This window comes from Aspergillus costaricaensis, assembly GCF_003184835.1.
Source record: "Aspergillus costaricaensis CBS 115574 unplaced genomic scaffold BO79scaffold_3, whole genome shotgun sequence".
Taxonomy (NCBI): domain Eukaryota; kingdom Fungi; phylum Ascomycota; class Eurotiomycetes; order Eurotiales; family Aspergillaceae; genus Aspergillus; species Aspergillus costaricensis.
Genome location: NW_020291803.1, coordinates 1,299,341 through 1,325,628, shown reverse-complemented (window position 1 = coordinate 1,325,628; position 26,288 = coordinate 1,299,341). Strand labels below are relative to the sequence as shown.

Below are 26,288 nucleotides of genomic sequence, written 5' to 3'. Positions count from 1 at the left end.
CCTTCCCAACCAAGGTAAACTTTTTTTTATCTACATGCCCCGGTTAAACTCCACCTGACCATCCTTACCACCCTTCTCCCAGAACTCCGGCTCCAGAGTCGTCGCGCTAATAGCCTGTCTCTGGGGGAACGCACCCAGGGCCAACGGCAACGCAAACAGGGACGTCGCCAGGACCAATCCCAAGTTCAAGGGCATAATCATCCTAGGACGAGCCTTCAACCAAGCAGTCTTCTCCAACCGCACCAACACCAACGGCGGAACCACCATGATAGGGGTAGCATTCAGCACACGACTGATAGCCGTTTCGCCGACAGCAATAGTAGCCGCCTTCTTACTCTTGCCCAGACTCTGCACCGTCTCGCCAGACTCCTCGAGCTTCTTCTTCTCCACCTCCGACAGCACCGGGTACACATCAATACCCTGACGGATCTCCTCGCCGCGCATGAGGAACACGTTCAGAGCGCTGGCGCTGGACACAGCGGCGAACGGCACAAGACGACCCAGGATGAGCTTCGCGTTAGGCGAGATGCCCTTGAGACGGGGCACGAGGGCGTTCAGACCCAGAGCGACGGAGCAGGAGGCCGACACGGCCATGAGGTAGGACTTGGCGATCTGGGGGACGGACAGCGGGGTGGACTTGTTGGCGTTGGCGTTGTTAATGGCAACATTGAGCGATTGGTTGGCGATTTGCCAGAGAAGAGTTCCGGTGGTCTTGGTTTATTGGTCAGGTTTGAAAATCCATGGTCGGGTTTAGAGGCTGGAGCGTGTCGGTGTGTAACTCACCTGCAGTCCCGGCGTAAGCATACCAGCTGTCACGACCAGATTGGACATAACGTAGCAGGACATACGGAAGGGAAGGAAGACCGGCTCGCCAGTGTCTGTTGGTGTGTATGAGTATATGCTGTGTGGGTTCTTTCCTCTTGAAGGATAGCTCATGGGGTAAGGAGGAACGCACCAGGGTGAAGGGTGGAATCAACCACCTTCTTCGCGCGCCACAGCTCCGGAGTCATATGCGGAAGATGGCTCTGCTTGTACGAGGAGACCAGCTGTTTAGCCTGCTCCAGGCCGGACGAAGACACAAACATCATCCTGGAAGAATTGGCATCAGCGAAAGATCGCACACTCATTCACATCGAGCGCATTTCCCACTTACCGCGGGTCGGAGAGGTCAGCCGCATGCCGCACGCGGCCCCAGTAGGTTGTCAGATCATATTGAGACCGAGGGAGGTCCCGGCTGCCGGGGAGGGAGGCGGACATCTGCAGAGACGAACGAAGGAGGGTCGCGAAGACAGGATGGACAGAGACACTTCAGGGAAAGGAGGATGATCGGAGGAGTCATCGGCGCCACGGCGAAAATCATTGAGGCGGGACCACACACGTGCCTATCGCGGGCGGTGAGCCGATAAGCGTCAGGTCCACCAATCGGAGTGCGTCAATCTCCGATCTCGTCAGGAACGTCTCACCGCCTTAAAAGCGGTACGGTATTTCCGTTACCGAACGCTACATCGGAGTATGTACTGGTTGGAGTCAGGTCTACTCAGGTCTACTTGTTGCTAATGTAGTACTTCATGGTAGTGGTTTCATTCGAGGTGGCGAACATACAAGAGTACAGGTATCACAAGTCTCTCGCCACACAATTAATAGAACAAATTAAAAACATCCAACATCCACAGGTGAGCAGTTACCGCTGGGATGTGACACATGACCGCCCGAAGCGGATGGAATGTACGTCGCAAGGAAATGGGGGTATGTCTAAGCTCTGGCACACAGATAAACAAAGGAAACCCGGTGGAAAAAGGAAAACGAAGGCGTAGGCCTGCTCACTGGCGAGACCATCAATGCAGAAAAAGAACCCACCCGGGATGTAGGTCAAGTCGTACAAAAACTCGGTGCGAGAATGGTACACGAAGAAGGGAAGGACGCCAATCGGGCGCCATGGTCATTACATTCATCGAAATCGGTAGGATTTATGAGCTAAAGGCGAGGTGGGGGCATGTCCAGAAGCCCCGACAGGCACTCGGACCCGATGATTCTTTCGAGTGGGTGTCTGGGCGCAGAAGATGCACACATACACGGACGGCAGGTTGGCCCGCTCCAGTCCAACGCACTTGGTGTGTAACCAGTGACTGCATGATTCGCTGCTCATCAATCAGTAGCCATCCATAGACAGTTATTGCTATGGCTTACCATTGGATCATGAGGTGGCCACCATTGTCCATGGAATTGCAGACACACCGGGTCCCATTGCTCGGGTTGCTGAAGCGGTCGGTGACGGGGGTGGCTATGTCGGGGTCGGTCATGGTCGTGGGCGATGTATTCGTGGTCCGTGAGCTGAGGTCAAGCTCCGCACCGAATCGTGGCGGGGACGATCTGAGGTGAGCGAGAGAGCGAGCAGAACGGCTGATCCGCGACCCGTAGCTGACAGTGTGCGGACGAGGGATCCGACCTCTCTCTTGGAGGACCTTTCGGAGTGCATGCTGGGCATCACCACTGTCATCCTCGGGATCAGCAAAAGGCTCGCCTAGGGAACCGGCACTGAGGTATGATAGGTCTGAGTGGAGCGTTGCCAACTGCTTTTTCGGGGTGCGCTTCCAGTCATCCAAAGTAGGCTTGTACTGTGGTCGTCTGGAAGGCGCTCGACCGGCGTCAGCCCACGGGGATGCTCGTCCTGAGGATGACGCTGCCGTAGAGGTATAGGAACCCTTCGAATGGGGCCTTGAACCACAGTCACTACGAGCAATCGTCGCCCCACTGGCGTCGGAAAATGCAAATGAAGGGTTGCGGCTGGGGACAGTTGGGTATTCACAGTAGTCCACCGAGTCATACTCGCTTTCCGTGGTGGAGCCATCCAAGTCCATTCCTGTGATGGGGTCCGTCAAACCGGTTGATGCCTCGGGCACAGGTTGCATTTCCGCCTTAGCTCTACCGTCTTTGCCTATCTTGAGGACTACGGACTGAGAGCGTCTGGGCAGAGTAGCAGCCACTGAATTTGCCCTCGACAGCTGATGACGAATGGGCTTGATGGGAGACGAGCGACCCTTGGAGGGACTCTTCCGGATTCCATTGCTGGAAGCCATCATACTCCCAGACCCCGGTCGGCTGGCAGACCCTGCAATAGCACTGTGCGTTAGGCTACGAGTCAAAGTCGGCCTCATCTGACGGGGGGTGTAGTCATCGTCATCATCATCCTCATAGACAGGGATATGATGGTTGACGCTGCGAGCGCGGCGGAGCTCCTCTCTCTTGGACTCCTCCGTTTGGTGATGGTAGGGCTGGCGAGTCGGTCGGGAGAAGAGCCTCTTCTCAGGAGTCGGCTGCAGTCCACCAAATCGGCGTGCGGGGGAGCTCAGGAACAGTGCTGGATCCTCTGCTTTCGTGATAGGGCGGCGAGGGGAAGTGGAGAAAGGGGCAGGGAAGAGGGCGGCGTCGGTAGTGGTCACCCCCGAAGAGAGGTTATATGTACTACTATTATTGAAATCGGGGAGGTCCATGTTTCCTTCGATTATAGGCAACTGTGGGATGTGAGAATCCGGGGCGGTGGTGTGGTTGACATGGAAGGAGTTATTGGCATGAAGGTCAAACAAGTCAAGATTGTTACTGGCCGACAGGCCCATGTTGCTCTCGTGCTGATTGAGATCATGGTCCCAGAATAGCCTTTGCTGTGGGAAGAATGAAGAGGCACCGGAATCGATTGATCCTAGCTGGAATGGGTCTGAGGATGATTGAAGGTCTCCAAAGAGCCGTGGGGAAGCCCCCAGTAACCGACTGGGAGTTTCTAAATGACCGCCAATCATGCTAGAGGCGGACGGCCGTCGACCTGTACCGGTGGCCTCGTCAACCCCCGTCACCTTCTTCCTCGAAGCACTGCTGGGAGGAGGAGTCTGAATTGTCGCAGCAGATTTGGCTGAATCTACTGTGCGAGGACCATCCTCTCCCACATGCCCATGTGGCCTGGACGGGCGACGTCTCTTGGCCGTATCAGTGTCCTGCTCCGCCGCTTTGCCATTCCGGGTATTGTCCTCAGTATCGGTCGGTCGGTCGGGGGCAGTATCCGGCAGCCGGAGAGGATTGATGGAAGGTGTGCTCAGCCCAAACTTCTGGGGCGTGCGGAGGAATTCCGGACTCGAGGCATAGGGGTCCGAAGTATCCCAGGTAACCCGGGGATCGAAGAAGCTGGATTCGAGTTTAGGGGTCTGGAAAGCGGAATCGCCAAAGATTGTGGTTGTCGGGGGAGTCCTCGTAGGAGTCTGAGGTTCACCGTTGGGATAGCTGAAGCTGAACGAGAAAGACGGCTCTGTCAGCATCATGTTGCACACTAGCTACCGCTGAAGGGTCGGAGCTCGGTAGGAGCTCCGCAACCCACACGATATACTGCCAGAGGAGACCAATGTGGGTGGAGGGTTTATGTGCATGTAGAGATAAAAGTCCGAAATTAAGCGGAAGACAGTGAAAAAGTGCAGTAACAAAAGAGCAAGGAAACAGTATGAGGGAGAAATTGTAGCTAGTAAGGAGTGTGGTGATAGAGAGGCAGCCCCGCGTGTGCCGGTAATACAAGATGAGTAGGAAATTCAACCGACATACCTGTGAACCGGTTGATCCCAACTCATGTCAGCAACGTTGTGATCCCAGCAACCATACAATGCACAAGCTGCCAGGCAACCCTCTTGTAGGAAGTCCAGATATTTCGGGGGCCGTCAGGAATGTTGGAGGAGAGGGGTTGGTTCGGTAGGGATCGCTGTGCCGACGAATGTGAGCCTCCTCCACAGGGTCATTGAAGCCAAGTTAGTTCGGACTGGAGTTGTAGGTTCGGACACAAGAGTGTTTGACCCTTCGAAGGAAAGGTTGGGGTTGGACGAAGGGAGGACGACGCTAGCACATAGTCCTATCGCCGGTCTGAAGGACGGGAGGTCACCGGAGCTGGTAATCTGGAGAAGGGGACAAAGAAAAAAGGTAGAGAGGGAGGAAGAGGAGGAGTCAAGAGGGGAGGAGGGAGATAGAGAGGATGGACTCAGACCAGGCAGGCTGGGGGGTCGAGGGATTGAAGGTTGGGTTAGGTTGGTTAGTATGGAAGGTTCCAAGAACGACAGAGCTCTCCTGAACAAAGGGAGGAGCGGAATGCGTTTAGATTAGGACGCTGTGTCTTTGATGCTTCCCTCTTTTGTTTTGGCCGAACCTTGCCCTTCAAACAGGAGTGAACAGGAAAAAGTGAAAAAAAGAAAAGGAGACCAGGAGAAGATTCAACCGGCTCGTTGTGAAGGAGGAAGAAAAAAAAAAAAGAGACAGAGGAAGAGAAGAAAGTAAGAAGCGAAGCCGAATGGGAAATTTTGTGTTTTCGTTTTCCTCTGTTTGTAATTTGGTAATAAATTGACAGTTTTTTTGCCCTCTTTTTTTCCTTTTTACTTACATCCGCAGATCCACCAGCTGGGGACTTTTTTTTTTATGAACTGCTACGTTCCCTGGGAGGGTCAAGGTCCGGTTTTGCTGCAACCAGGACTTGGTACCTTCAATTGCTGGTGACAAATGAGGCTGCTCCAAATTATCGTCTTTGATCCTGCCATCTTAATCCCCCGCCATTATTATAGTGTTTGTTATAGTATTCTAGTATTCATCTAGTCTTTGGTCATCGAGTCCCCTCTCGAATCATTATCTAACTAATTAACCAACCAACTAACTCTGCCTTTCCTCCCGATCGTCCTCCACTTTTGGCTGGTGGAGCTACGGGCCTTGGGTGAGATGAACTGGGACCGCTGCACACGACCGACACCTTGACCTTCCCGCTGCGAAGGGGGAGCCTTCATGACGCACCGGATGGGTACAAAAAGTGAATGGATTGTAACATAGAATAATAACCTTTTCTATTTTCTTACTTCCTCTTATGAAACAGAGCATGAGGTGATCACTACTAATCATCATGCTTTGGTGGTTCTATCAAATTCCAATGGTTCTGGTTCCGAGAATAGTGAACTATCACACTACTCTTTAGTAGTTTACTGTGTACCTCGGATGGAATAGTCAGCTAGTAGTGACTTAATCAATTCTTAGGGAAGGTATACTCCGCTTGTGATTGTACTGTATAAGATAGACAGTGATCCACCCATCAAACTATGCTATACTGTACTGTACCTATAATCTTACCGTCAATGCCGGAGAAACGTATACGAGGTCACCGGCATCATCTTGCAATAGTCGACAAATGGAGACGACGGGAAGAGACTGGTCCTTTCAGCGCGAGATTACTAGTATACCACCGAACGTATCCATAATAATCCATGACTAGTGAACCGCGCTCCAAGGCACCAGCGGGCGGTCCCAAGAACAAGGAACAGCGGTCCATTTCCGTGGGTCATCTATCACCGTCTCCAGCGTGATCGGTTGGTCAAGTTACTTACTGGTGCTGACGCCGGGCTCTGGACCTGCATCCGTCTTCGATTGTTTCCCTCCCCCGTATCTTATGGCTTGTTCATTATTCCTCGGGTGGCCATCGAATAGACTTCCCACTTGGCTGAAGAGGGTGACCGATATGTCAACAGTCACAGGTGATAGATATCGAGGGCTTTGGTTTCACTTTGATCCCAGAATTGTGGCCGCACGTCTCGACCGCTCTCTAAACCACCGATGTATGTAGATCGAATCATACCGGTCAACACTTACTCCATATTTTGCTCCATACTGTACTTACTGGAGTAGGAATCAACCCGGACAAGGTTTTGAATGTGAGCAGGTCAACCTCCCTTCCCTTACGAAAGCGTCGATCGAGGCCGGATTGGGCGACGGGAGATTGAGCCTTGCGACCACCGCCAACACTAACGACCCTCGGACGCCCTGGGGTTTCTGGTCCTTCATCCTCCCACCACACCCCCCCGACTCCGGCCACGACCACCACTAAAACTAACCACTAATAGTCAATCCACTGGGGCCCTCTTTTCAGCTCCAGCCTCGATCTCATCCCACGTCTTGCAAGATTGTGTTAATACTGTGTTAGTACTGTGTATGTGTGTGCCCGGAATATTAATAGCTCCCCGTAATTACGATCTCCTGGGCCTGGGACCGACCCCAATGACGACATTTGAACCCATTTCCAATTTCCTTCCTCAATTCAGCTCCGTGTCTTCTCCGGCATAATCCCTGGTCTGGCTCCCTTTCCTAACTTAGCTGTCTGGAAGCTAGTATGTCGACGCTATTTACACCCGCTGCAGCTATCCATGCTTCAAACTTCGGGACAGGCGAGGTGACAGAAAACGTAGCCAAATACCAAATGGCTCGTCTCCAGAAACCGTTGAATTTAAGACTCGACTGATTCCAAGTCTTTGCTTTCCCAGTTCCTACACATAACGAGTCAGACTTGTCTAATTTAGTCTATTTCTTGGGAAGCAGATGTTTCAGCCCGCGAGGGAAGTATCTTCTTTCATGGATACTAGTACCAGTAAGAGTAAGTGGTAGCTAGAATGGATACTGGGCAGGGCAAAATGGTAGGGTGAGCTTCCGTCCCCGAAAGTAATATTACCCGATTAAGGAGATTCACCGCGACCCGCCCGGTGGTTCATTCATTGGGCCACGAAAAGAGGGGACGTGAGGCGACCCAACGCGAGTCTAGACTAAGTACTAGGTAATGACTACTATCTGCAGTTCTACTATCTATCGGTTCTCCTGGACGGAGGATTCTAATGCCTGCCGCGACTCGTTTAGCAACAAGAAAAAGAGATCAATGCTTTAGTCTCTGGCGAACATCATTGGTCAAGCATTATTGGAAAGGGGAGAGCCTATGGTAGGGGCGGAATTCTCCCCGATCGGTTAAACTAAAGTACTACACTCCAGGCTTCAATGGGTAATGCCGTCCACTACTTCCGAACCCAGATTGAGTTGATTCGCAGTTACATACTTACTCCGTCCCGAACTAACCCTACTATTATTCAATATTATTATGATCTTTTTTCTATGTTCTGGGGGCATTGATCTGCTCTGCCGATGCTAATCCAGCCGACTGAGATGGAAGCCGTTTCCGATAGGCTCCAAGCATCCACCAACGATGACTTGTTGTCTGGAGTCCCTCCCCCCTTTACAAGTCAGCAAACAACCATTCTCAGGCCATCGGGGCTGAACCAGTAAGAGCTGCTGCACGCGAGCGACGGGACCTGCAGCAGTAGTTAGACGCCCTGCGGTGTAACCCGCAGTAGTCTCTCCTCTCTCCCTCCATTGAGCATCTATGATTTCAGTTTTCGAGGAAGCCCCTGACATGATGGTTGATGCAGCACCGGCTTAGTGTCCTGCCAGCCTGTCCATCTCGCAGCTCGTCAGGCACACCTTGGCTGGATTAAGGTTGGAGACATCAGTAAGGAGCAGCACTGCCCAGGGTGATGTTTGGCTCACCCTTCCTCTAATTACAAAAAGGTTTTGCTTTGCTCTTCACCCCGCGCAAGAGATTCCTGGACAGACAACCGGGGTTCTTATCTTTTGTGCAGCTGAAGTGAGATGTGAGTGCACATGGCCCTGAGGACTGCATACCTACCTGAGCTGCACCATAGATCTATCTATAGCAATTTCTTGCTCTTCACGATGTGTGAGATCCGGTGACCTGACTGGAATGCCGGCGGAGCATAATCATCGATCAATATCTGCGGATCAGATGCACATAATGTGCAGCTTCATACACCGACTGCGAAAGTGGCAATTATTGTGCGGATATTGCCGTTTACATGTAGGATTGTTACCATGGGGATACGGGCCTGGAGCGGGTGCTTTGCAGAGTCAGTGCGATCGATCCTACAGGAGATTCGTAAAGTAGTATGCAGCGAATGCATGAAACAGAAGGGCTGATGATAGTTCATACGAGTGTTGCCAGTATAGACCGATAGTGACGACGGGTAACTTCATCGTGCGGAGTACTCCGTCACCGAGGCTCTTATTAAAGAACAGTTGTGCTTTCTGTAGCCCATGCTGAGTGGCATACTGTAGATACTCTGTTTCGCCTCCATAAAAGAGCCTTTCACAGGATAAGAAGACGGCCATTCCCATAAATAGTGTGAGATGAAGGGATTATATAACTGATGAAGTTATTATTGTATACCATATATAGAGTATACTTGAGACCCCGAAATGATACATGCGACTACTCGAGGATCTACTCATACTTGATACCTGAAACTGCAGGCTCTACACACCGCCACACGCACCAGCCACAACCCCGCCAAAATCCACCGCCCGCCGAGAAGAGGAAAGTGAGTGGATTCATCCACCCAATCCATCCATTGTGCTGTGTCAAATCACTCTTTGGCCATTGGGCATCATTATCCAGCCTTTCTTTCAGCCATAACCACAATCATTTACAACCATTTGCTACAAGGCATAACCAACTCAGCCCGCATGGGTTGTTATACATAAAGAGAGAAGGACAGCTGGGCCGTCGTTCTTTGACTATGAATGAACGTTCCTTTCACTATCCCGACCCATAAGAATTACCATCTGCAAGCACCTAATCAGTTTCTTCCCCTACACGCCTCACCGTTTTCCCATACCAACAGAGCAGCAGTAGCCTTAGTGCAGCGTCAGATCCCAAGTATACAATAAGAATCAGATTTGGATCGTGTCTTGCCTAGTCTTTACTCAGACTCTTATCTGAATGGCCTTTCCCTCTCAAAAAGATCGGAGATAATGTCGCCCACGCCAAAGAAAGCCTCCCGCTCAGGGGCCGCCAGAAGGCGGCGTGGGAAACGGAAGATCACCCCGAGATCGCCCCTGTCTATCCTGGCCCAGACTCGCAAAAACAGCGCCGTGAAGAAACGTGATCGCGGCGACGTGGTTAGCAGCAGCAAGACAAAACTTACGGAGCGCAGGAGTAAACCAGGGAGACCATTCAGACTGAATCTCCTTCCACTGTCGACTGAGCCAAAAGAAAAGGTGAGTGATGACAAAAACTGAGAGACCTGCTTCGGGCTTCTCTTCTGCCCTTGATAGTTATTAGTGTTCCCGGTGTTGTAGCAGGGATCCCGATCACCCAGCCTTGATCCTTGCATTGCCTGCATATCCTAGCGCCAACTCGGGGTACCAATCACTAAATACATACTGACACCCGAGCCGTGGACAGAACTGTTTTAGACGGGATCCATCCCCTGCAAACTACAGATTTGTCCCCAAGGGCGACATCTACATTACTCGCAATTGCCGAAAACTGACAAAGGAGTCTGGCCGAATTGTCTACGTGGTTTATGTGAGGATACAAACCCAAATCATTCTACTACTAGCAGCTTCTTTGTACCCATTTCCTAACCCTTCCGCAGGATGATAGAGGCAAGAGCACTCTTGGCCTACGTGTTCCGGCCGATGTTCACACTGCCGTCCTCCGATTAGCGGACGAAACAGCTCAGTCTCGCGCTCAAGCTGTTCAAGTACGTGATGAGAAAGATTATGCGCAAGCCCGTCAGCTCTTACGCGCCCAGTTTCCTTTAATGCCAGAAGAGTCACTGGACACTATTCTCGAACATGCCTTTCTGAAGGGCTCTGGCCGCGTGGGCCGGACATCCAGATTATCGGACCAAGACAAAGCCAAGTTAGCCGTAGAGGCTCATATCAGACACACCCATACCAGCTATGAAGCACTCCTGAAGGCCGGGAAGACGCGCGGTGAAGCTCGTCAAGCGTCAAAGGAGATGGTCCAGGCTATCAGGACCGCATGGGCAGGTGGCAATGTAGAGCCAACAGATTGCCTGACTATGCGGGATCGAGTGATTGTGATTGATTGATTTCTGTGTGGGGAATAATTTGGTTCCAAACCAACGACATTGAAACGAAAGCGATGCCCTATTAATGTTCATTTCTGGTATGTTGGAGACAGTACACAGATTGCATCAGGGTTAACATCACATATGTGCGAGGCCGCAACACCTCCACGGCTACGGCGTTCTGTTCTGGCTTATTTGCATTGATGCACAGCGTGATGACCACAAGCATTCATGATTAGATTAAGCATAGAGATTAGACACTCAGGTTAATATTAGATCATGCTATTCAAACATGAGAGAGAGAGAAACCTCTCTCAATCCACCTTCCAACACACCCCACCCCATCCAGCCCTACCATCTTTACCTCTCCCCCCTCCCCCCAACTACCCACACCCCGAACCCTCACCACTCCCCCCCTCCTCCCAAACCCTCAACCCCCTCGACCTCCACCCAACAATCGGCTCCCCGGGCTCATAAAAGAAAATCTCCAACCTTCCCCCATCCCCATCCCTCCTATAAGGAAAGAACCTTACCTCCCTAACACCCCCCTCCAACTCCAATACCACCTTATCGAGATCTCCCAACAAATTCCCAAAAATCTCCTGCGCGGTATCCCCCCTCGCCGCAACCTTACACAGCACATGATACTTAGTCCGATTAATCGCCTTATTAGCGAAACTCCCCGTCCGGAGAGCGTGTGCTAGATGCTGCTTCGCGGATCGCAAGATGGCGAAGATGCAGTGCGGATGGTGTCTGTTGATTGGGGTGTGGGCGAGAGTATCGCATTCGGGCATGTTGGTGAGGAGAGTATCGAGTGAGAACCCGATGGTTATGAGGATGAGGTTGTCCAGCGGTGTGTAGAACAGTTTCTTGTAGTATTCGAAGGTTATTCCGGATTCTTTGAGGCGGAGGCGTCGGGTGAGGATGGGGTCATTGTGGGTGGTTTGGGGAGGGAGGGGGATGGTGATGGTGGTGGTGGTGGTTGGGTAGAAGGGGTAGAGGTGATGGTCGAGGGTCGGCCAGTGGCTCATGTCCAGGTGGGGATGGAGGTCGTGCAGGAGGGTGGGGTAGAGGAGGGTGTCCATGTTTGATTGTTTTTTTTTTTTTTCCTTGGCCTGCTGAGCAGGGGGGTGAAGGACCCTGAGGTGGGGTGTTTGGTGGTGGTAGAATGCATTTTATAGGGGTTTTATATGGGGAGGGGAGTAGGTTAGGGTTTATGGTGGGAATGGGATTTTGAGAGGGGTTCCTGTAGTTGTTGCGGGAGTCTCCAGTGTAGGGCTCTCACTGGGAAGCCTGGATTGCATGTAGGAGTCTGCACATGAGCCTGATGTGCCTAATGGGTACTATACTAGGCTGGTAGGCCAGTAATGGATCTTGTTGTGGTCTTCTGCACATAAAATGATCCATCAGGTCGAGCTTGGTCGGAAATTGCCGTAGATGGTAACTTGATAATACACCTGCTGCTAACAGTGAATGAGCCTGGAACATCTTTTGCTTGATTTGGGGGTAGAGCTGTAATGCTAAGGCTCCATGTCATGGTGGTCATATCGAGGTTCTAGGCCGCATGTACTAACACCTACGTTGTCCCTTTCTTCCTGAATGATCCCCAGGAGTATCGGTTTGAGGTCTGACAATACTCGCATGACAAGAGATGTAGGTAGTCTGTGCTATGTAGTAGCAGAGTCTTATTCCAGTGTGCATGTGTTCACCCATATAGCTGAGTGACGCACTCCGTCCTTTTCTTGATATACTGCGTATACTCAAAGGAGCTATGCTTATCATGTTGTATCATCATACATAGAGGCATAAGAGCCGGATCTTCACAACCCACATCCTTGCAGGTTAAACCGCAGAGCAGATGTGCATACCAGCTTTACGGAAAGAATATCCAAATCCTGCGAGAACCCTTTACGTACTTGATATAGAGAACTCTTGAGGAGATGCCTGAATGGAACCATGCCGCCGAATACCCTGACATATCTCCTCAGTTCACTGCTCATGCTCCGTATCTCTAATCATCTACTGTAATTGAGTCAAAATCACAGGATTCATCCACGTAATTTCTGTTTCAAAAACAGACCAGGCCCCCTCTGGTCAGAATCTCTTCAGAGTATACAAAAATATCCCCACTATAGCACCCAGACGCCTAAAAAAAATTGAAAGCCCCTGGTGGGGATCGAACCCACAGCCTTAAGATCTCAGAGTAGCTTCATAGACAGTTAGTAGGGAGTTTTAGTTTAAGGCGTGGTAGGGGGTACTTGCAAGTCTTACGCGCTACCGATTGCGCCACAAGGGCCACTTGTGTGGATCTGCGGCAGAATTAAAAGAATGATAAATATGCTCATATATACTGTTGATGAGGTATCCTCAAAAGCACACCTTTGGGCATCTGCATAGCTGCATGTCTTGTCGATATGGATGTACTGTGGGAGACCTATCACATCCCGATATCTGGATATATGACCAAAATATGGGTGATGCAAGGCTGATCTCATGGGAGATCTGGGAACCGAAAGGTTCTGTTTGCATACTTCCAATCAGTGCGAGAGAGAAAGACAGAGGCTGGAGCAATCAGTACAATATTTACGTACATAGCTAAATATGAGGATAGATCAAACAGAGGAGAACTCCGTAAAATTCATGCATATCATCTTGGTAAATTTGCTACAATTGTTGAAGTATATTGAATGAAGGCATGTCAGTAATATAGATCAGATCATGTAAACAGACTTCCTCATTCGACCACACTAGGGCTAGCCCCACTCTAGCCCAATGCGGAGCAGCAAAAACGTGACGGTAACTTTTCCAGACTGGAGCCGCTCATGACTTTAGGCGCTGCAACTACTACAGTTTGACATTACTGCCACCGTTACTATGGAAGGTGCCGATATTGTTGAGTCGCCGCGCAAGCGGCTCAAGACTGATAACACTCCTATCACCGAGGATGCTGCCCTTCCTTCCTCCAACGAGGCAATTGCGCCATCGGACGCCGCCAAACTCTCCGCGGAGGAGGCGAGAGAACTCGAGGTTGGAATCACCGAGTTTGTTAGTGGCGATAATGAAGGATTTTATGGCATCCTGAAGAAGAGGTAAATACTGCCCAAACTCTGTTGATATACAGGCGCTTACCGACCTCTTCTACTAGATATACCGACTTCCTTGTCAACGAGATCGTACCGTCCGGCGAAGTCCTGCATCTACACAATATCCCCACCCCGGAAGCAGAACAGGAGAAGGCTAAGCCCGCGGAAACTCCCACGCCCAAACCCGCAGAGAATGACCAGCAGGAGAAGCCAGAAGGATCTGCAGAGAAGGATGCTGCGCCAAGCGCAGAGAATACGCCGGAATTCCAGATCCCCGAGGAAGACATGGCCCTCCTTGAATCCCTGTTCGGCGAAGAATCCACCAAGAAGATTGTATCGCTGAACAAGCGTGCCGTCCTCAATCCCAAATCGAAGCCGAGCGACCTGCCCAAGATCCCCACTCTTGTTGTCGATGACCGCGACCTGCGCATCAAGATGCACCAGGCCATCCGTCGCATCTTCAAATCGCAACTCGAGTCTCAAACCGATGGCGAAGGAATGATGGTTATTTCTGCTGCGCCAAACCGGAACAACCGCAGTGCGCAGGGTGGACGTAACAATGCACGCCCCCGTGTGCCGGTCAATTGGGATGAGCTGGGCGGTCCCTATCTGCACTTCACTCTGTACAAGGAGAACAAGGATACCATGGAAGTCCTCTCGTTCATCTCGCGGCAGCTGAAGATTAACACGAAGAACTTCCAGTTCGCCGGAACCAAGGACCGCCGTGGTGTCACTGTTCAGAGAGCCTGTGCGCACCGTTTACATGCTGAGCGCCTCGCAAAGATCAACCCTACGCTCCGCAACGCTGCTCTTGGCGATTTCGAACATTGCAAACATGGCCTTGATCTGGGAGATCTGAATGGTAACGAATTCGTCATCAGTCTCCGTGAGTGCGATATTCCGGGTGTTGACTTCAGCGACCGCGAGGCTGCCATTGCCAAGGCAAAGGACGTCGTGGGCACCGCACTACGGAATCTCCGCGAGCGTGGCTACTTCAACTACTTTGGTCTGCAACGTTTCGGAACTTTCGCTACACGCACAGACACAGTCGGCGTCAAGATGCTCCAGGGCGACTTCAAGGGCGCCTGCGATGCTATCCTCCAATACAGCCCTCATGCTCTGGCTGCCGCTCAGGAGGGCGAGAACTCGACTGCCATGGTCAGTTCCGATGACAAGGCCCGCGCAGAAGCAATCCATATTTTCGAAACAACCGGAAACGCCAACAAGGCTCTCGAGAAGCTTCCTCGTAAATTCGCTGCGGAATCCACCGTCATGCGTCAACTCAGCCGCGCTCAGAACGACTACCTTGGCGCTCTCCAAGCCATCCCTCGTAATCTGCGTTTGATGTATGTCCACGCCTACCAGTCCTTGGTGTGGAACTTTGCCGCCGGTGAGCGCTGGCGCTTGTACGGCGACAAGGTCGTGGAGGGTGATCTCGTGCTGGTGCACGAGCACAGCGACAAGGCAGATGCCGGAGCAGCTGCCGCTGCGGGCGAGGTTGACGCCGATGGCGAAGTCATCATCACCCCGCAGGCGGGAGACAGCGCCTACGTCTCTGAAGGAATCACCCGTGCGCGCGCCTTGACGGCCGAGGAGGCAGCCAGCGGCAAGTACAGCATCTTCGATGTCGTTTTGACCCAGCCCGGCTACGATGTCCTCTACCCGTCCAACAAGATGACGGACTTCTACAAACAGTTCATGGGCAGTGCCCAGGGTGGCGGTCTCGACCCCTTCGACATGCGTCGCAAGTGGAGGGAGGTCAGTCTCACCGGTAGCTACCGCAAGCTGCTCAACCGTCCCGGACCCGACTTCTCCTTCGACGTGCACGTGTATAGCCAGGATGACGAGCAGTTCGTTCAGACCGACTTGGAGAAGCTCCAAGGCAAGAAGACTGAGACTGAAACCTCTGGTGAAGCGACACCGTCCTCCAATGCGCAGGAGAAGCTTGCCATTGTGCTCAAGTTCCAGCTTGGTTCGAGCCAGTATGCCACCATGGCTCTGAGGGAGTTGTCCAAGGGCAAGGTCAAGGCCTACCAGCCCGATTTTGGCAAGGGTCGATAGACGATGGATGTATATATAGTATAAGCTAGTTTTGTACATACTGTGGGTATAGATTGACTTGCAACATAAATGAATGCTACGTGATAGTAAGGTCCATTTAGTCAATGTCTGTTGCAGCAGTTTCAAGTAATATAGTATTTCGTTAGGCAGAGATCCAGTCTGTATGCCGAATGGTTATCCCCATACCTAGAGTAAGTTTCTAACAGACAGCAGACGCGAATAATAAGAGTATTAAAGAGAGTATGATGCTTTTACTCTCAACCAACGTAACTAGCATTGGGGGAGAGTGGACAGTGCCCACTCCTCGGGCTGATGTGAGATGAGATGAGGGCCAGACTTGGAGATAGCATCATCAAATGGCATATCTATCTCTGTTTTACTAGGAATAGTTTCCACCAAAGATTTTGCAAAATATGCCTCTTTCAGAAAATGGGACGATCAATCTGACGAACAATATAGCAATGTATCAATGAGCGAGTCCAGCGTCCGCAATACAGTCACTTCACGGTGTTTAGCTGTGCCAAGCGGCTTTAAGTTGGAATCCCCGGTCACATTCATCTAGTCCTAGTCGATTATGCTAGTCAGACTAAGCAAGATCGGTCATCCACCCCATTATGGCAAGTTTCGTCTTATAGACCGTTGTGTCCTCAACAAATGAACATAGAATACTTATCCGCTACTGCCAGCGTCTGAATCGGCAGTGCATATGAAGTCTTCCATCACGGAGCGCCCGTCCAGCAAGGATTACTGTCGAGTCTGAACCCAATGCCCGGGAGAAGCGTCGCCAACGAGCATATAATATTTCAAGAATGACACCAGAAGGGAATGGTCGTTCGGACTGTGCGCGAGAGCTTGTTTACCCCAATTATGGGAGTACTCTCGCTCACCCTCCTCCTCCTCCTGCTGCTGCTGCTGCGGCTACTGTCGGGATAGCAGAGGTACCACCGCCATCAGGACCACCTCCACTGCCGAATGGAACATGTTCGATATCTTCAGCTTCCCAATCCCCCATGATAACTCGCAGGGGAATTCCATTTCACCATAGTGGAATCCACATAGTGTTGTTCCTCCGATGCCCAGTTTAACTGACTTTCTTCAACTGCCTGCCCATGGATTAGCAGGCCTGCACACTCAACCCGGAGTCCTCGAAAATAGAAGCGCACCCTCCGGACTACTAGACTCACTGCGCGACATCAGCCAAGAGCTCTCCGACGTCAACTTTTATTATTGTCAGAATATCGCGTTTTGTACACGCATAAACCCTAATTATAATAGACGAGCACGGTAGTAACCTAGTTGACCAGTATAATCAGAAGTATTCCCAGCGCTAAAGCCATACAGCTAGGCTAGCTTAGTAGTATGTCTGTAGTAGTATCCACAGCTGGTACAACCGCCAATGTGATTAATCTATAAAGATTTCCAGATCACCCGGTGCGAAAGCTCTTCAGATACAGAACAGCAGAATCATACATACGTCTAGACTGCTTTGGTAAGGCCCTCTTTTATTTAGTTACACAAGTATAAAAAAGTCTTAATTGTAGTAGCTGGAGAAATGAAGTTATTACCAAGCTTCTATTGAGCGTCATCTTCAAATACGGGGCGAATTGTTCATATGCGTGATTTAATATCTTAGCCCGCCCAACCTGAAACTGATATCCCCCTTACAGATGAATATTCAGGATTACAAAATGAAGAGAACCCCCTGTTCTAATAGGCAGCGATGTATATAAGCGTCCAACTAATGATCCAAAGTCGATGTAACCACGCACAAAGGTCCGAGCACCGTACATCGAATCGGAGCCTTCCTACAACCGCCCATCTTAAGATAAATCCAACCATAGTTCACTTTTGCTTTCACTGCCACACCAAGAAACAACATTTTAGCCTTATACTCATATTTCATCATTTCCAGCATGGTCAATCAGCAGCAAATCGAACTCCTCCAAGCCGAAGTCGACGAGACCGACCAAAGCTTCTTCCGCCTCTTAGTGAACGGCCAATCCATCAAGTACATCACCGTTGAACCCGGAATCTACAGCACAGAGGATATGTGTTTCGGTCCGTCTCTAGTCTCTATTTTACCCGATTTCCCCTCTGGAGATTGGAACGACGGCTTAGTTTCCAAAGACGCAAAGGATAATCAACCGCGCTTTACATCTATTAAATTAACCCAGTTTCCGGGGGTCCAGAACATCTGGCATGAGACTCATATCGATTACTTGGATCTTTCGGTGGAGAGGAAACTACGAACGGGGATTTATAAAGTCAAATGTCCACAGTATGATAATGTTGTCGTCGCCAAGTTCGCGCGGTTTCCCTGGGAGGTCCAGTACATTGAAAATGAAACTACGGCGTATCAGTGGATATCGGGTCATGGTATTGGGCCTGTGTTCCTTGGTCATGTAACGGAGAGTGGACGCGTGATTGGGTTTCTGATTGAAAATATAAGAGATGCACGGCATGCTGGGATTCAGGATGTTGAGAGCTGCAGGGAGGTATTGGGGCGGCTGCATGATCTGGGGGTTTGTCATGGGGATACGAATCCGTTTAACTTTCTTATCTGTGATGGGAAAGCCACGTTGATTGACTTTGATACCGCTCGGAAATGTGATGATCGGGGTGTGCTTGTTCAAGAGATGGATGGCTTAGCTGCGTGCTTGGACGATCGATCTGGTAGAGGGGGTGGTGGCCTTCTCTGAATGTTGGGTGGAAGCAAATAATTTCCATTTCGTAGAGCCTGGCAATCTGTAGTTGGCGGGGTTTTACTCTGTCACCCGATAATGTCAGGACAGTTATAGTAATAATAGACGGTATACAGTGTGACATGGCTATGCAACGATATATATACTAATGATACATGACCCATCAATGAGCCAAGCGGACTGCTAACACATCAGTCAAGACCTCCGCTCAACGGGGCTTGGTGTTCAAAGGAAGAGGCGGCGGCGTCGGGGCTGACCCGGCAACAGGCGTTGAACGCATCCCCGCCTTCTTTGGAGGGGGTGGTGGCGGCGGGGCCTTTCTTTTACTCAATGCATCCGTGTCAACACTGGATGTCGAACTATTTGCATTCGGATGAGGTGGCACCGGAGGTGCTTGAGTGTTTGGAGTCTTCTGATCGTCAAAAAACTTGTTGACTCGCTGGGAAATCCCGTACTTCTCGTTCAGCCCATTCAGCTTCTGTTTTCCCGCTTGGATCTTGTCGTTATGTCGCTCCCGAAATTCACTGACTGTAGAGGAGCCACTTCTGGGCTCTGGGCTAGATACAGACTGGGCCGTGCTGCCATTCGTATAAGTTCGTGCTGGCGGCGGGGGAGGAGCAGGAGAGCTCGAGGAGGTGGTCCTCAATTGCGAGAAACGGGATTGCAATTCGTTCACCGGTGCTTGACCGACGGAGCCTGCAATTGCCGGGGATGCAGTACCGGGAGAACTGCTATCTCTTCCCCATTGACCGGTGTTATTTCCTATTCCAAGTGCAGGTACTGACACACCAGCTTGGGAAAGGCGGGAAGCAGCGCCTTGGTTTATGTATTCTTCGGCATGCGAAGGGGTCTGAGAATGGGGAGAGTAAGCTGGGGGTGGGGTAGGCGGGTGCGGGGATGGAGTCGAATTGTTGCGAGAAGGAAGTCGCGGCGGAAGATTGGGTTTGGGTCTGGAACTGGGGGGTGGTATGGAATCTGCTGGAGAACCCATGCGTCTGACTGGGGGCGGCGGAAGGTTAGAGGTGTCCAGACCCGTCCGGTTCGCACGATATGGCAGCGGTGGGGGTGCTGGTTTCTGAGCAGCCTCCTCCTGCATTTGCATTTGTTGCTGCTGCTCTTGCATTTGAGCATTTTGACGATCTATCTGTTCTTGTGGCAACGGGGCACCTAATCCTCTCCGATCCGGCGTTGTCTCATTCGGCAGAGCGGCAGCGCCATGATATTTGATATGCTTCGGCGGTGGTCCAAAAGACGCTGGATCCTTGAGCGAAGAAAGAGGTGCCGAAACATGCTCTTCACGATCGTTGGTGTTGTCCTTCCCCTTCCCCATCCATCCTGCCTAGAATGAGGTAATTTCACATCAGCTAGTGGCCTAGTTGGAGCCGGGGGGGGGGAAGACACTAACCACTTGATTTATGCCTTTGAAGTCATTCCTCCAACTTTCCTTCTTCCCATCTTTACCCTTAGGGTGCCAGCCCTCTTTCATTACCCCCTTGAGTCCACTCATGATCTGTAACAGCGGCGTTGAACCAGCAAATAAGTTGTTTCAGTGGAGTACTTAGGTAGTTGCAATGACGCCGATCCGACCGGGACCGGAGAGATAAGAAGAGCGAGGCAGTGCCGTGACACTAGTCCCTTTTTAGCGGGCGGTCCGCACTCCACCCCGCGCCTAACCGGATCCGGCCATCTCCAATTTCCGGGGTCATGTGATGTTCATTCGCTGGATTTACGAACTGCTTCAAGTCATGCATTGCTCCTGCTTACTCTTCTTACATACTTCAACTGCATAATTAAGTTATTTTCGTCCCAAAAACACACCGGCTGGTCATCCGGAGTATGCAATGATCTCATATCATCCCCGGGGTCTCTTAGGCCGCAGTATAACTGGCTGTCTGCGACGGTCAAGGATCCTTTGGCCCCCATGTCGGGGCCACGCAACGCTGCTACGTCTCCGGTCTCTTAACGCGACGAACTAATGCGTCGATCAGACTAACGGGCCGATGATTGGAGCTAAGTCACTCCGTCTCAGGGCTACCAAATTCGCGGCCCTATGAGCACCATCCCACCTCACAGCCAAAGAAAATGATTGTTTGGATGCCTGCTAGGCGCCTTGTCTTTGTTATCTCATAGGGCAGATATATAAACGGTCCCGGTCCACGACAGCGCTAAATGGAACCCCCCTCCCAGACTAAACAACCTGTCAATGTCGGCGCCTATCGTAATTAGTTACTCCGTACTAACTGAGCCTCGGGGAGGAGAGGCTTGTCCGTTGTTTCGTCTCTGTTGACTAACGGATGCGAGATGCATGCGTGTAGTCCTGGATGGTGGGCAGCGCTTCGTGCTGTGCCGCCAACTTCACTGCTGATTGGCAGTGAGCGACCCTCCGTCCGAATCTATACTTGGTACCCTCAGTAGTCCTTCACTAGGAGCTGCTGCGCCATGTCAGCCTTCCTTTGTGTTAGGTTGGGTAGTTTTCTTTCCCCATCTTTATTTCCCGGGCAGGATCCGTGCTTTTCTTTTATTTCTCCCCGTATATTCTCATTTCTCACATACGCATAGGCGCGTATAGGCTCTTTGTTTGCTCTGTGACTGGCATGTCTGGGTGTTCCCGACGTACATTAGTATAGGAAGCTTTCTCAACAAGAGCCTGCAGAATCAGCCTGAGGGCTCCCATGTGGTAGGTCCATGCTCATATTATGAATCTCAGGTGTTCCATTGTTTAATCATGGCTATAGTCGAGTCCGGCATATCCCACCTTGTTCAATAAAAGATCGCCCTTGTGTAGGGTCACTACATTCCTTAAGATTCATCACCACTGCCCACCTTCCTTTGTATCCCGGCACGACGCACATATAAAGCCCCCATTGTTCTGCACCACCACGTAGGCGGGATAAAACCAGTCGAGAACAAAATTTGAGCATTGGCAAAATGGCCGGCATAGGCGGAGGCTCTAACTACAACCCTGGCGGGGAGTCAGAATTCACCACGCAGGAACCATGGGGATCGGAGCGCACTACCACAGCAGAGTATTATCCTGGAGAAACCACCAGGACCACCACCCAGCAATGGACTCCGATCACCACTAGTGAGTCAAGCTCACAACCCACCACTACCACCGCAACTGCAACCCATTCATCCTTAACCTCCTCGAGTACCTCCACCTCTACCGCTGTCAAAAGTACCAGCAGCTCCGGCAGTTCTAGCAGCAACAACCAAACCATCGCTATCGCGGTTCCCGTTGCAGTCGTTGGCGCAGCTATCATCGCAGCCATATTGTTCTTCATCCTAAGACGCAGGCGTCAAAAACGCAACCGCTTAACCTTACCACAGACCAACAACAATCAACCCCCAGTCAGCATGGGCGCAGTACCTCGCCAAGTACGATCACCTCCACAACAACAACGACCACAGCAAGCAGCAAACGGCGCAACATGGGAATTTGCGCCCACAAACTCCCACGACATCCCCTTCACAGGTCCCATCCCAGGTCGTCCTGTCCCGCAAGAACCCGAGCATATCAACCCTACCAACAATCACCCCCGCGACTTTAGCCCACCAAGTACGAATAACCACAACTTTCATACCGCTGCTACCGCCGCTGCGGCTGCCGCAGCAGGAGCAGGAGTTGCAGCAGCAGCAGAAGTCCCCAACAGAGACAACAACAACCCCGAGAGAAGTCCCCAGCCCACCATGCCAGCTGCCTGGCCCTCCCCCGAAGCAAGACTTGACCGTCCAATATCGCCCTTTGATCATCCACTCGACGACGCAGTATCTGAGATATCGCGTCGATCGTATACCCATGCTAGGGATATGGATGATGTTTCGTCTGTATCGTCATTTGAAGATGACGAGCGAAGGCCGGCTATGCGTCGTTGAAACTGCCTTTTCACTCAATAAAACTTTTTCTTTTGATACCTTTCCCCTCGTTTCCAATTAGCAAGCGATCTTCAATTCAGTTTTGGAAGATGGATATACCAAGGTGCTACCCATTCGCTTTCCATGCTTTGTCTATTTTCTTGTCTTGTCATGTGAAGATACGTACGTGCGTGCATGCATACATACCCACTCTCGCTTTTGTACATACATGCATCTTGGTATATGGAATACGGAAACTGGTACTTTGATGGACTATGGATTAACGGACGGGGTATTGCGCGTGGAGGCGTTCATAAGGGAGTAGTCGAATCAAAATATCGGATTGGACATCGCACTTCTTTGATTCCGACATTAGTCGCCGACATACCACGCTGGTGTCATTATCCAGTAGTACTAGGCTTATGTATCCTATATTCGAGGGTGATGAGTAATAATACATGGGAGATAGACCAGAAACTTGCTAGTAATGCTACCCGAAAAATACGACGTCGCTCCGTTGAGCATGTACTCTCCGCTAATGAACTGCTGTGTGCCATCTAATTCTAGAATACAGTAAGCTACGACCACAGAAGCTGCCAATGCTCGAACATACGCCAAGGAGTCGATACATCTCCCTGATTGTGAACTCCAGACTTGACGGCATGACCTTGATGATCATCACAGAGAAATACGAGTGATGTGCGTTCTGAGCCTGACGGCTCAGAATCCTCATCTACTGACAAAGGTCTAACTGGGCAGCTTCTCGTGTAAACCTGGAGCAGTACCTACTAGGGCAATTCCTGCCAGGCAATTGCGTTTCTACTAGGTACGAACAGTTCTTGCCAGTATCTACTTGTCCTTCTAGCCAATGAGGGCCGGATTGGTCGAGTCAATGATGGTTGGGTGATGTCAGACGCTGAGTCAGCACCACGAGTCATGGTGCAGTCACGGGATCCACTGTACTGCTTCTGGAAGGCCGGAAATCGAATTGTTGGAGAAAACCAAAACCAAATCCTTAATTGGCGTGGAATGGCTGTCACTTCCGCTGGTTGATGTCATGCCGTTTTAAGGCAACTCAATTCCTATCTGGGTGTGTTGTACTAGGTCTTTGATAAGAAAAGGGGGTATATTGGGGCAATGGGGACAATCTGTAGCTGAATGGGAGATGTTGTACTACTTTGTTTTCATGCGGTTGAGATCAATTGCGGAGGGTGACTTGTTCGGTTTGTTTGTCGAGGCGGAGAAATATTCAGTAAATCCGGGCCAGTCATCATGTGAGTGGGAGAAACAAGATCTTATATCATCTCCAACAAATGCAGTCAGCTTGTATAGGATGGAGGATGACTTCCTTCAAGGGGGAAGATCCCCCAAACCCCCATGCAATTCCAATGCCAATCCATCATCATCATCATCTTTATCAGTATCTTTCACAAGCATGCCAGAGCTCTCCAGTAACCACTTTGTTGGGCCGAGGCTTGAAGGTTGGCCGAATTCCCAACAAAACGCTGCGCGGCTCCACTCGCCGCGATCATCGTGACTCTCATTGATCCACGGTCCAACTGCAATCCGGAGATTGACTGACCTCAATTATGAATTAATCACATCGGCCTTGCTTTAACTCCTTGTCACCAGCGATCACCGTTCGTTCGACCAACCGTTGCCTATCCTCCTCCTCCCTCTCCCCTCCTCCACGCTCGCGTAAGGTTTTTGGTCGCGCCTTACAATTGCTGCTTATCCCCAGTTCACAGCGGGATTTGCGCGCGCGCTCCCCTCCAGTATCCAGTTGTCCGAGTGGACTTGCTTGGCCTGGAAATTTTCCTGGTGATTTTCTACTCTCGGCTCGGGCTAATTGAAGTGTCCCACCATTTCTTCTTAAAGAGTCGCCGGCCAATTCTCATCTTCTTTCCCTCCTGATTCTCCTTTCAATCTCCCATCCGTATCTTTTCCCTTATCGTCGGGTCGTCCCAAAGTCGCACGAAATCGCGTCCCGACCATGTACGACTTCACCGTCCACGGCGAGGCGAACCCGGCCGTCATTCGCATCGGCCTGCCTCCTTCGTCCCTCTTGAAATTCCCTCCCAGCGAGCTCCCGGCCACTGTCCCCGCCCCTGTGATCTCCGAGCCGACATGGAACCAGCCCTTCAACATCCCCCCGACGCTCTACAACCAGCTGTTGGACGTGCGCGTTCCGATCACAATTGCGAGTGTGTACGCTGTGACCGTGGTCCTCGTCAATCGCATCAACAAGAGCCGGGGTTACAAGCCTTATGGATTCAGTCAGACGCGTCTCTTCAAGCTGTTCGTCATCCTCCACAACGTTTTCCTGGCCATTTACTCGGCATGGACTTTTGCGGGCATGATCCGTGCGTTCCGCAGCTCGTGGCCCAGTCGGGATGATCCCAACTACGTCGCAGCTGTCGCCGATACGCTGTGCAAGATCAATGGACCTCGTGGTTACGGTAATGCGGCTACGTACGACTCTACCGTCGACCAGTGGACTTTCCGCAACCCCGAGTTCAGCCTGGCCGCAGGCGGTGTTCCGGACCCCTCTGATCTTGGTCGTCTCTGGAATGAGGGTCTGGCCTTCCTCGGCTGGATTTTCTACCTGTCCAAGTTCTACGAGGTCCTTGATACTGTCATCATCCTGGCCAAGGGTAAGAAGAGCTCGACCCTGCAGACTTACCATCACGCCGGTGCCATGATGTGCATGTGGGCCGGTATCCGTTACGTCGCAGCTCCTATCTGGATCTTCACCTTGGTCAACTCTGGAATTCATGCTTTGATGGTATGTGACGTCCCTCTCGGGTTGTTTTCGATTTGTTGCTCATATTTTCTAACCGTCTAATGCAGTACACCTACTACACTGTGACTGCCCTGCGCATTCGCGTCCCCACCGTGATCAAGAGATCCTTGACCACCATGCAAATCACTCAGTTTATCATTGGCTCCACCATGGCTGCTTCCTACCTGTTCTTCAGCTACACTCTTCCTGTGGGCCAGACCGCTCCAGCCTCTCCTGTTGACACCCCGACTGTGCCGGCTGGTACTGCCGGTGCTGGACTTGTGCCATGGCTCAAGAAGCTCGGGTTCCGCGCTGCGGGCGCGGAAGGCATTGCCGAGAACGTGGGTGTCCCGGAAGCTGCTGCTGGTGCGCGCGTCCTTCACGTCGGACCGATGGTGACCTGTATGGACACCAGCGGCCAGGGTTTCGCCATCTGGCTCAACGTGATGTACCTTCTGCCTTTGACTTACCTCTTTGCCCGGTTCTTCGTCCGCTCGTACCTCTACCGCAAGGAGCCTGGTCCCCGTCAGCCGACTCAGTTGCACGCTGCTGAGAAAGCCGGAATGGATGCTCTGAGAGGCGTGAGCCGCGAGATCCGCAAGGCCGTCGAGGTCAACGGAGAGACTAGTGAAGCTACCGAAGACGAGGCTGTGAACAAGATCCAGGCCCTCCGGGCACAGAAGAACCAGCAGAAGCCTGCCGAGAACTCTCCCATTCGCACCCGTGCAACTGCTGCCAAGCAGAAGACGCGTGTCGCGGGCAGTGATGCTGACTCCGACTCGGGTTTCTCGACCGTCAGCAGCAAGAAGGGTGCCAAGAAGGCGACCAAGGAAGAGCTTCAGAGCTCGACCATTGTCGTGGACACCAAAGCTTCCAACCCTTACGAGGTTTTGGATCGCTCGGCCTAAATTTCCGGCGGCGCTGGTTATGGGTGACTTGTCTGGAACCCGGAATCAGTACAGAAGGATAAAACTATATTTACGAAGATCAACTCAAGGCGACATAGCCTGTCGCCTCGGCCCGAATCGCGAAATCGGCCTTCCATCATGGCGGTTCGGGGATGTACGATACGTCGGTCGGTTTCCCTCGG

The 26,288-nt window shown here is 51.4% G+C and overlaps 10 protein-coding genes and 1 non-coding gene across 11 annotated transcripts; 6 read left to right on the top strand and 5 right to left on the bottom strand.

Annotated features, from left to right (window-relative positions):
• Positions 1–30: 30 nt before the first annotated feature.
• On the bottom strand, positions 31–1,308 carry BO79DRAFT_284794 (sideroflexin family transporter; the record flags this gene model as incomplete). Its single annotated transcript, XM_025688287.1, has 4 exons — positions 1,154–1,308; positions 956–1,089; positions 784–878; positions 31–711 (listed from the first exon to the last, which is right to left on the bottom strand). Exons 1-4 carry the CDS (start codon positions 1,255–1,257, stop codon positions 31–33), a joined length of 1,014 nt encoding a protein of 337 aa, XP_025544167.1. The 5' UTR covers positions 1,258–1,308.
• Positions 1,309–1,881: 573 nt separating this feature from the next.
• On the bottom strand, positions 1,882–4,833 carry BO79DRAFT_45246 (PHD finger domain protein). The gene is made up of 3 exons (XM_025689271.1): positions 4,582–4,833; positions 2,188–4,275; positions 1,882–2,138 (listed from the first exon to the last, which is right to left on the bottom strand). Exons 1-3 carry the CDS (start codon positions 4,605–4,607, stop codon positions 1,949–1,951), a joined length of 2,304 nt encoding a protein of 767 aa, XP_025544166.1. The 5' UTR covers positions 4,608–4,833; the 3' UTR covers positions 1,882–1,948.
• A 1,618-nt stretch (positions 4,834–6,451) lies between these two features.
• On the top strand, positions 6,452–7,714 carry BO79DRAFT_224827 (uncharacterized protein; the record flags this gene model as incomplete). Its single annotated transcript, XM_025683698.1, has 7 exons — positions 6,452–6,511; positions 6,577–6,639; positions 6,722–6,834; positions 6,935–6,951; positions 6,983–7,104; positions 7,164–7,228; positions 7,627–7,714. 7 exons carry the CDS (start codon positions 6,452–6,454, stop codon positions 7,712–7,714), a joined length of 528 nt encoding a protein of 175 aa, XP_025544165.1.
• A 1,540-nt stretch (positions 7,715–9,254) lies between these two features.
• On the top strand, positions 9,255–10,933 carry BO79DRAFT_166053 (DUF2293 domain-containing protein). Its single transcript, XM_025679291.1, has 3 exons — positions 9,255–9,894; positions 10,082–10,204; positions 10,275–10,933. Exons 1-3 carry the CDS (start codon positions 9,649–9,651, stop codon positions 10,734–10,736), a joined length of 831 nt encoding a protein of 276 aa, XP_025544164.1. The 5' UTR covers positions 9,255–9,648; the 3' UTR covers positions 10,737–10,933.
• Positions 10,934–11,098: 165 nt separating this feature from the next.
• On the bottom strand, positions 11,099–11,800 carry BO79DRAFT_137115 (uncharacterized protein; the record flags this gene model as incomplete). Its single annotated transcript, XM_025678105.1, has 1 exon — positions 11,099–11,800. One exon carries the CDS (start codon positions 11,798–11,800, stop codon positions 11,099–11,101), a length of 702 nt encoding a protein of 233 aa, XP_025544163.1.
• A 1,076-nt stretch (positions 11,801–12,876) lies between these two features.
• BO79DRAFT_t39 lies at positions 12,877–13,011 on the bottom strand. Its single transcript has one exon. It is a non-coding gene; the product is annotated as a tRNA-Ala (tRNA).
• A 564-nt stretch (positions 13,012–13,575) lies between these two features.
• On the top strand, positions 13,576–15,888 carry BO79DRAFT_166050 (pseudouridine synthase PUS7). Its single transcript, XM_025679290.1, has 2 exons — positions 13,576–13,804; positions 13,861–15,888. The coding sequence occupies exons 1-2, from the start codon at positions 13,590–13,592 to the stop codon at positions 15,857–15,859; spliced, it is 2,214 nt and encodes a 737-aa protein (XP_025544162.1). The 5' UTR covers positions 13,576–13,589; the 3' UTR covers positions 15,860–15,888.
• A 1,846-nt stretch (positions 15,889–17,734) lies between these two features.
• Positions 17,735–18,558, top strand: BO79DRAFT_242852 (alpha-galactosidase A precursor; the record flags this gene model as incomplete). The annotated part of the gene is made up of 1 exon (XM_025685238.1): positions 17,735–18,558. The coding sequence occupies exon 1, from the start codon at positions 17,773–17,775 to the stop codon at positions 18,556–18,558; it is 786 nt and encodes a 261-aa protein (XP_025544161.1). The 5' UTR covers positions 17,735–17,772.
• A 118-nt stretch (positions 18,559–18,676) lies between these two features.
• On the bottom strand, positions 18,677–20,102 carry BO79DRAFT_166045 (uncharacterized protein). Its single transcript, XM_025679289.1, has 2 exons — positions 19,967–20,102; positions 18,677–19,900 (listed from the first exon to the last, which is right to left on the bottom strand). Exons 1-2 carry the CDS (start codon positions 20,066–20,068, stop codon positions 18,770–18,772), a joined length of 1,233 nt encoding a protein of 410 aa, XP_025544160.1. The 5' UTR covers positions 20,069–20,102; the 3' UTR covers positions 18,677–18,769.
• A 977-nt stretch (positions 20,103–21,079) lies between these two features.
• BO79DRAFT_284788 (uncharacterized protein) lies at positions 21,080–22,736 on the top strand. Its single transcript, XM_025688286.1, has 2 exons — positions 21,080–21,238; positions 21,297–22,736. Exon 2 carries the CDS (start codon positions 21,490–21,492, stop codon positions 22,435–22,437), a length of 948 nt encoding a protein of 315 aa, XP_025544159.1. The 5' UTR covers positions 21,080–21,238; positions 21,297–21,489; the 3' UTR covers positions 22,438–22,736.
• Positions 22,737–24,409: 1,673 nt separating this feature from the next.
• On the top strand, positions 24,410–26,106 carry BO79DRAFT_213950 (fatty acid elongase; the record flags this gene model as incomplete). The annotated part of the gene is made up of 2 exons (XM_025683219.1): positions 24,410–25,201; positions 25,267–26,106. 2 exons carry the CDS (start codon positions 24,410–24,412, stop codon positions 26,104–26,106), a joined length of 1,632 nt encoding a protein of 543 aa, XP_025544158.1.
• Between the last annotated feature and the right edge of the window lie 182 nt (positions 26,107–26,288).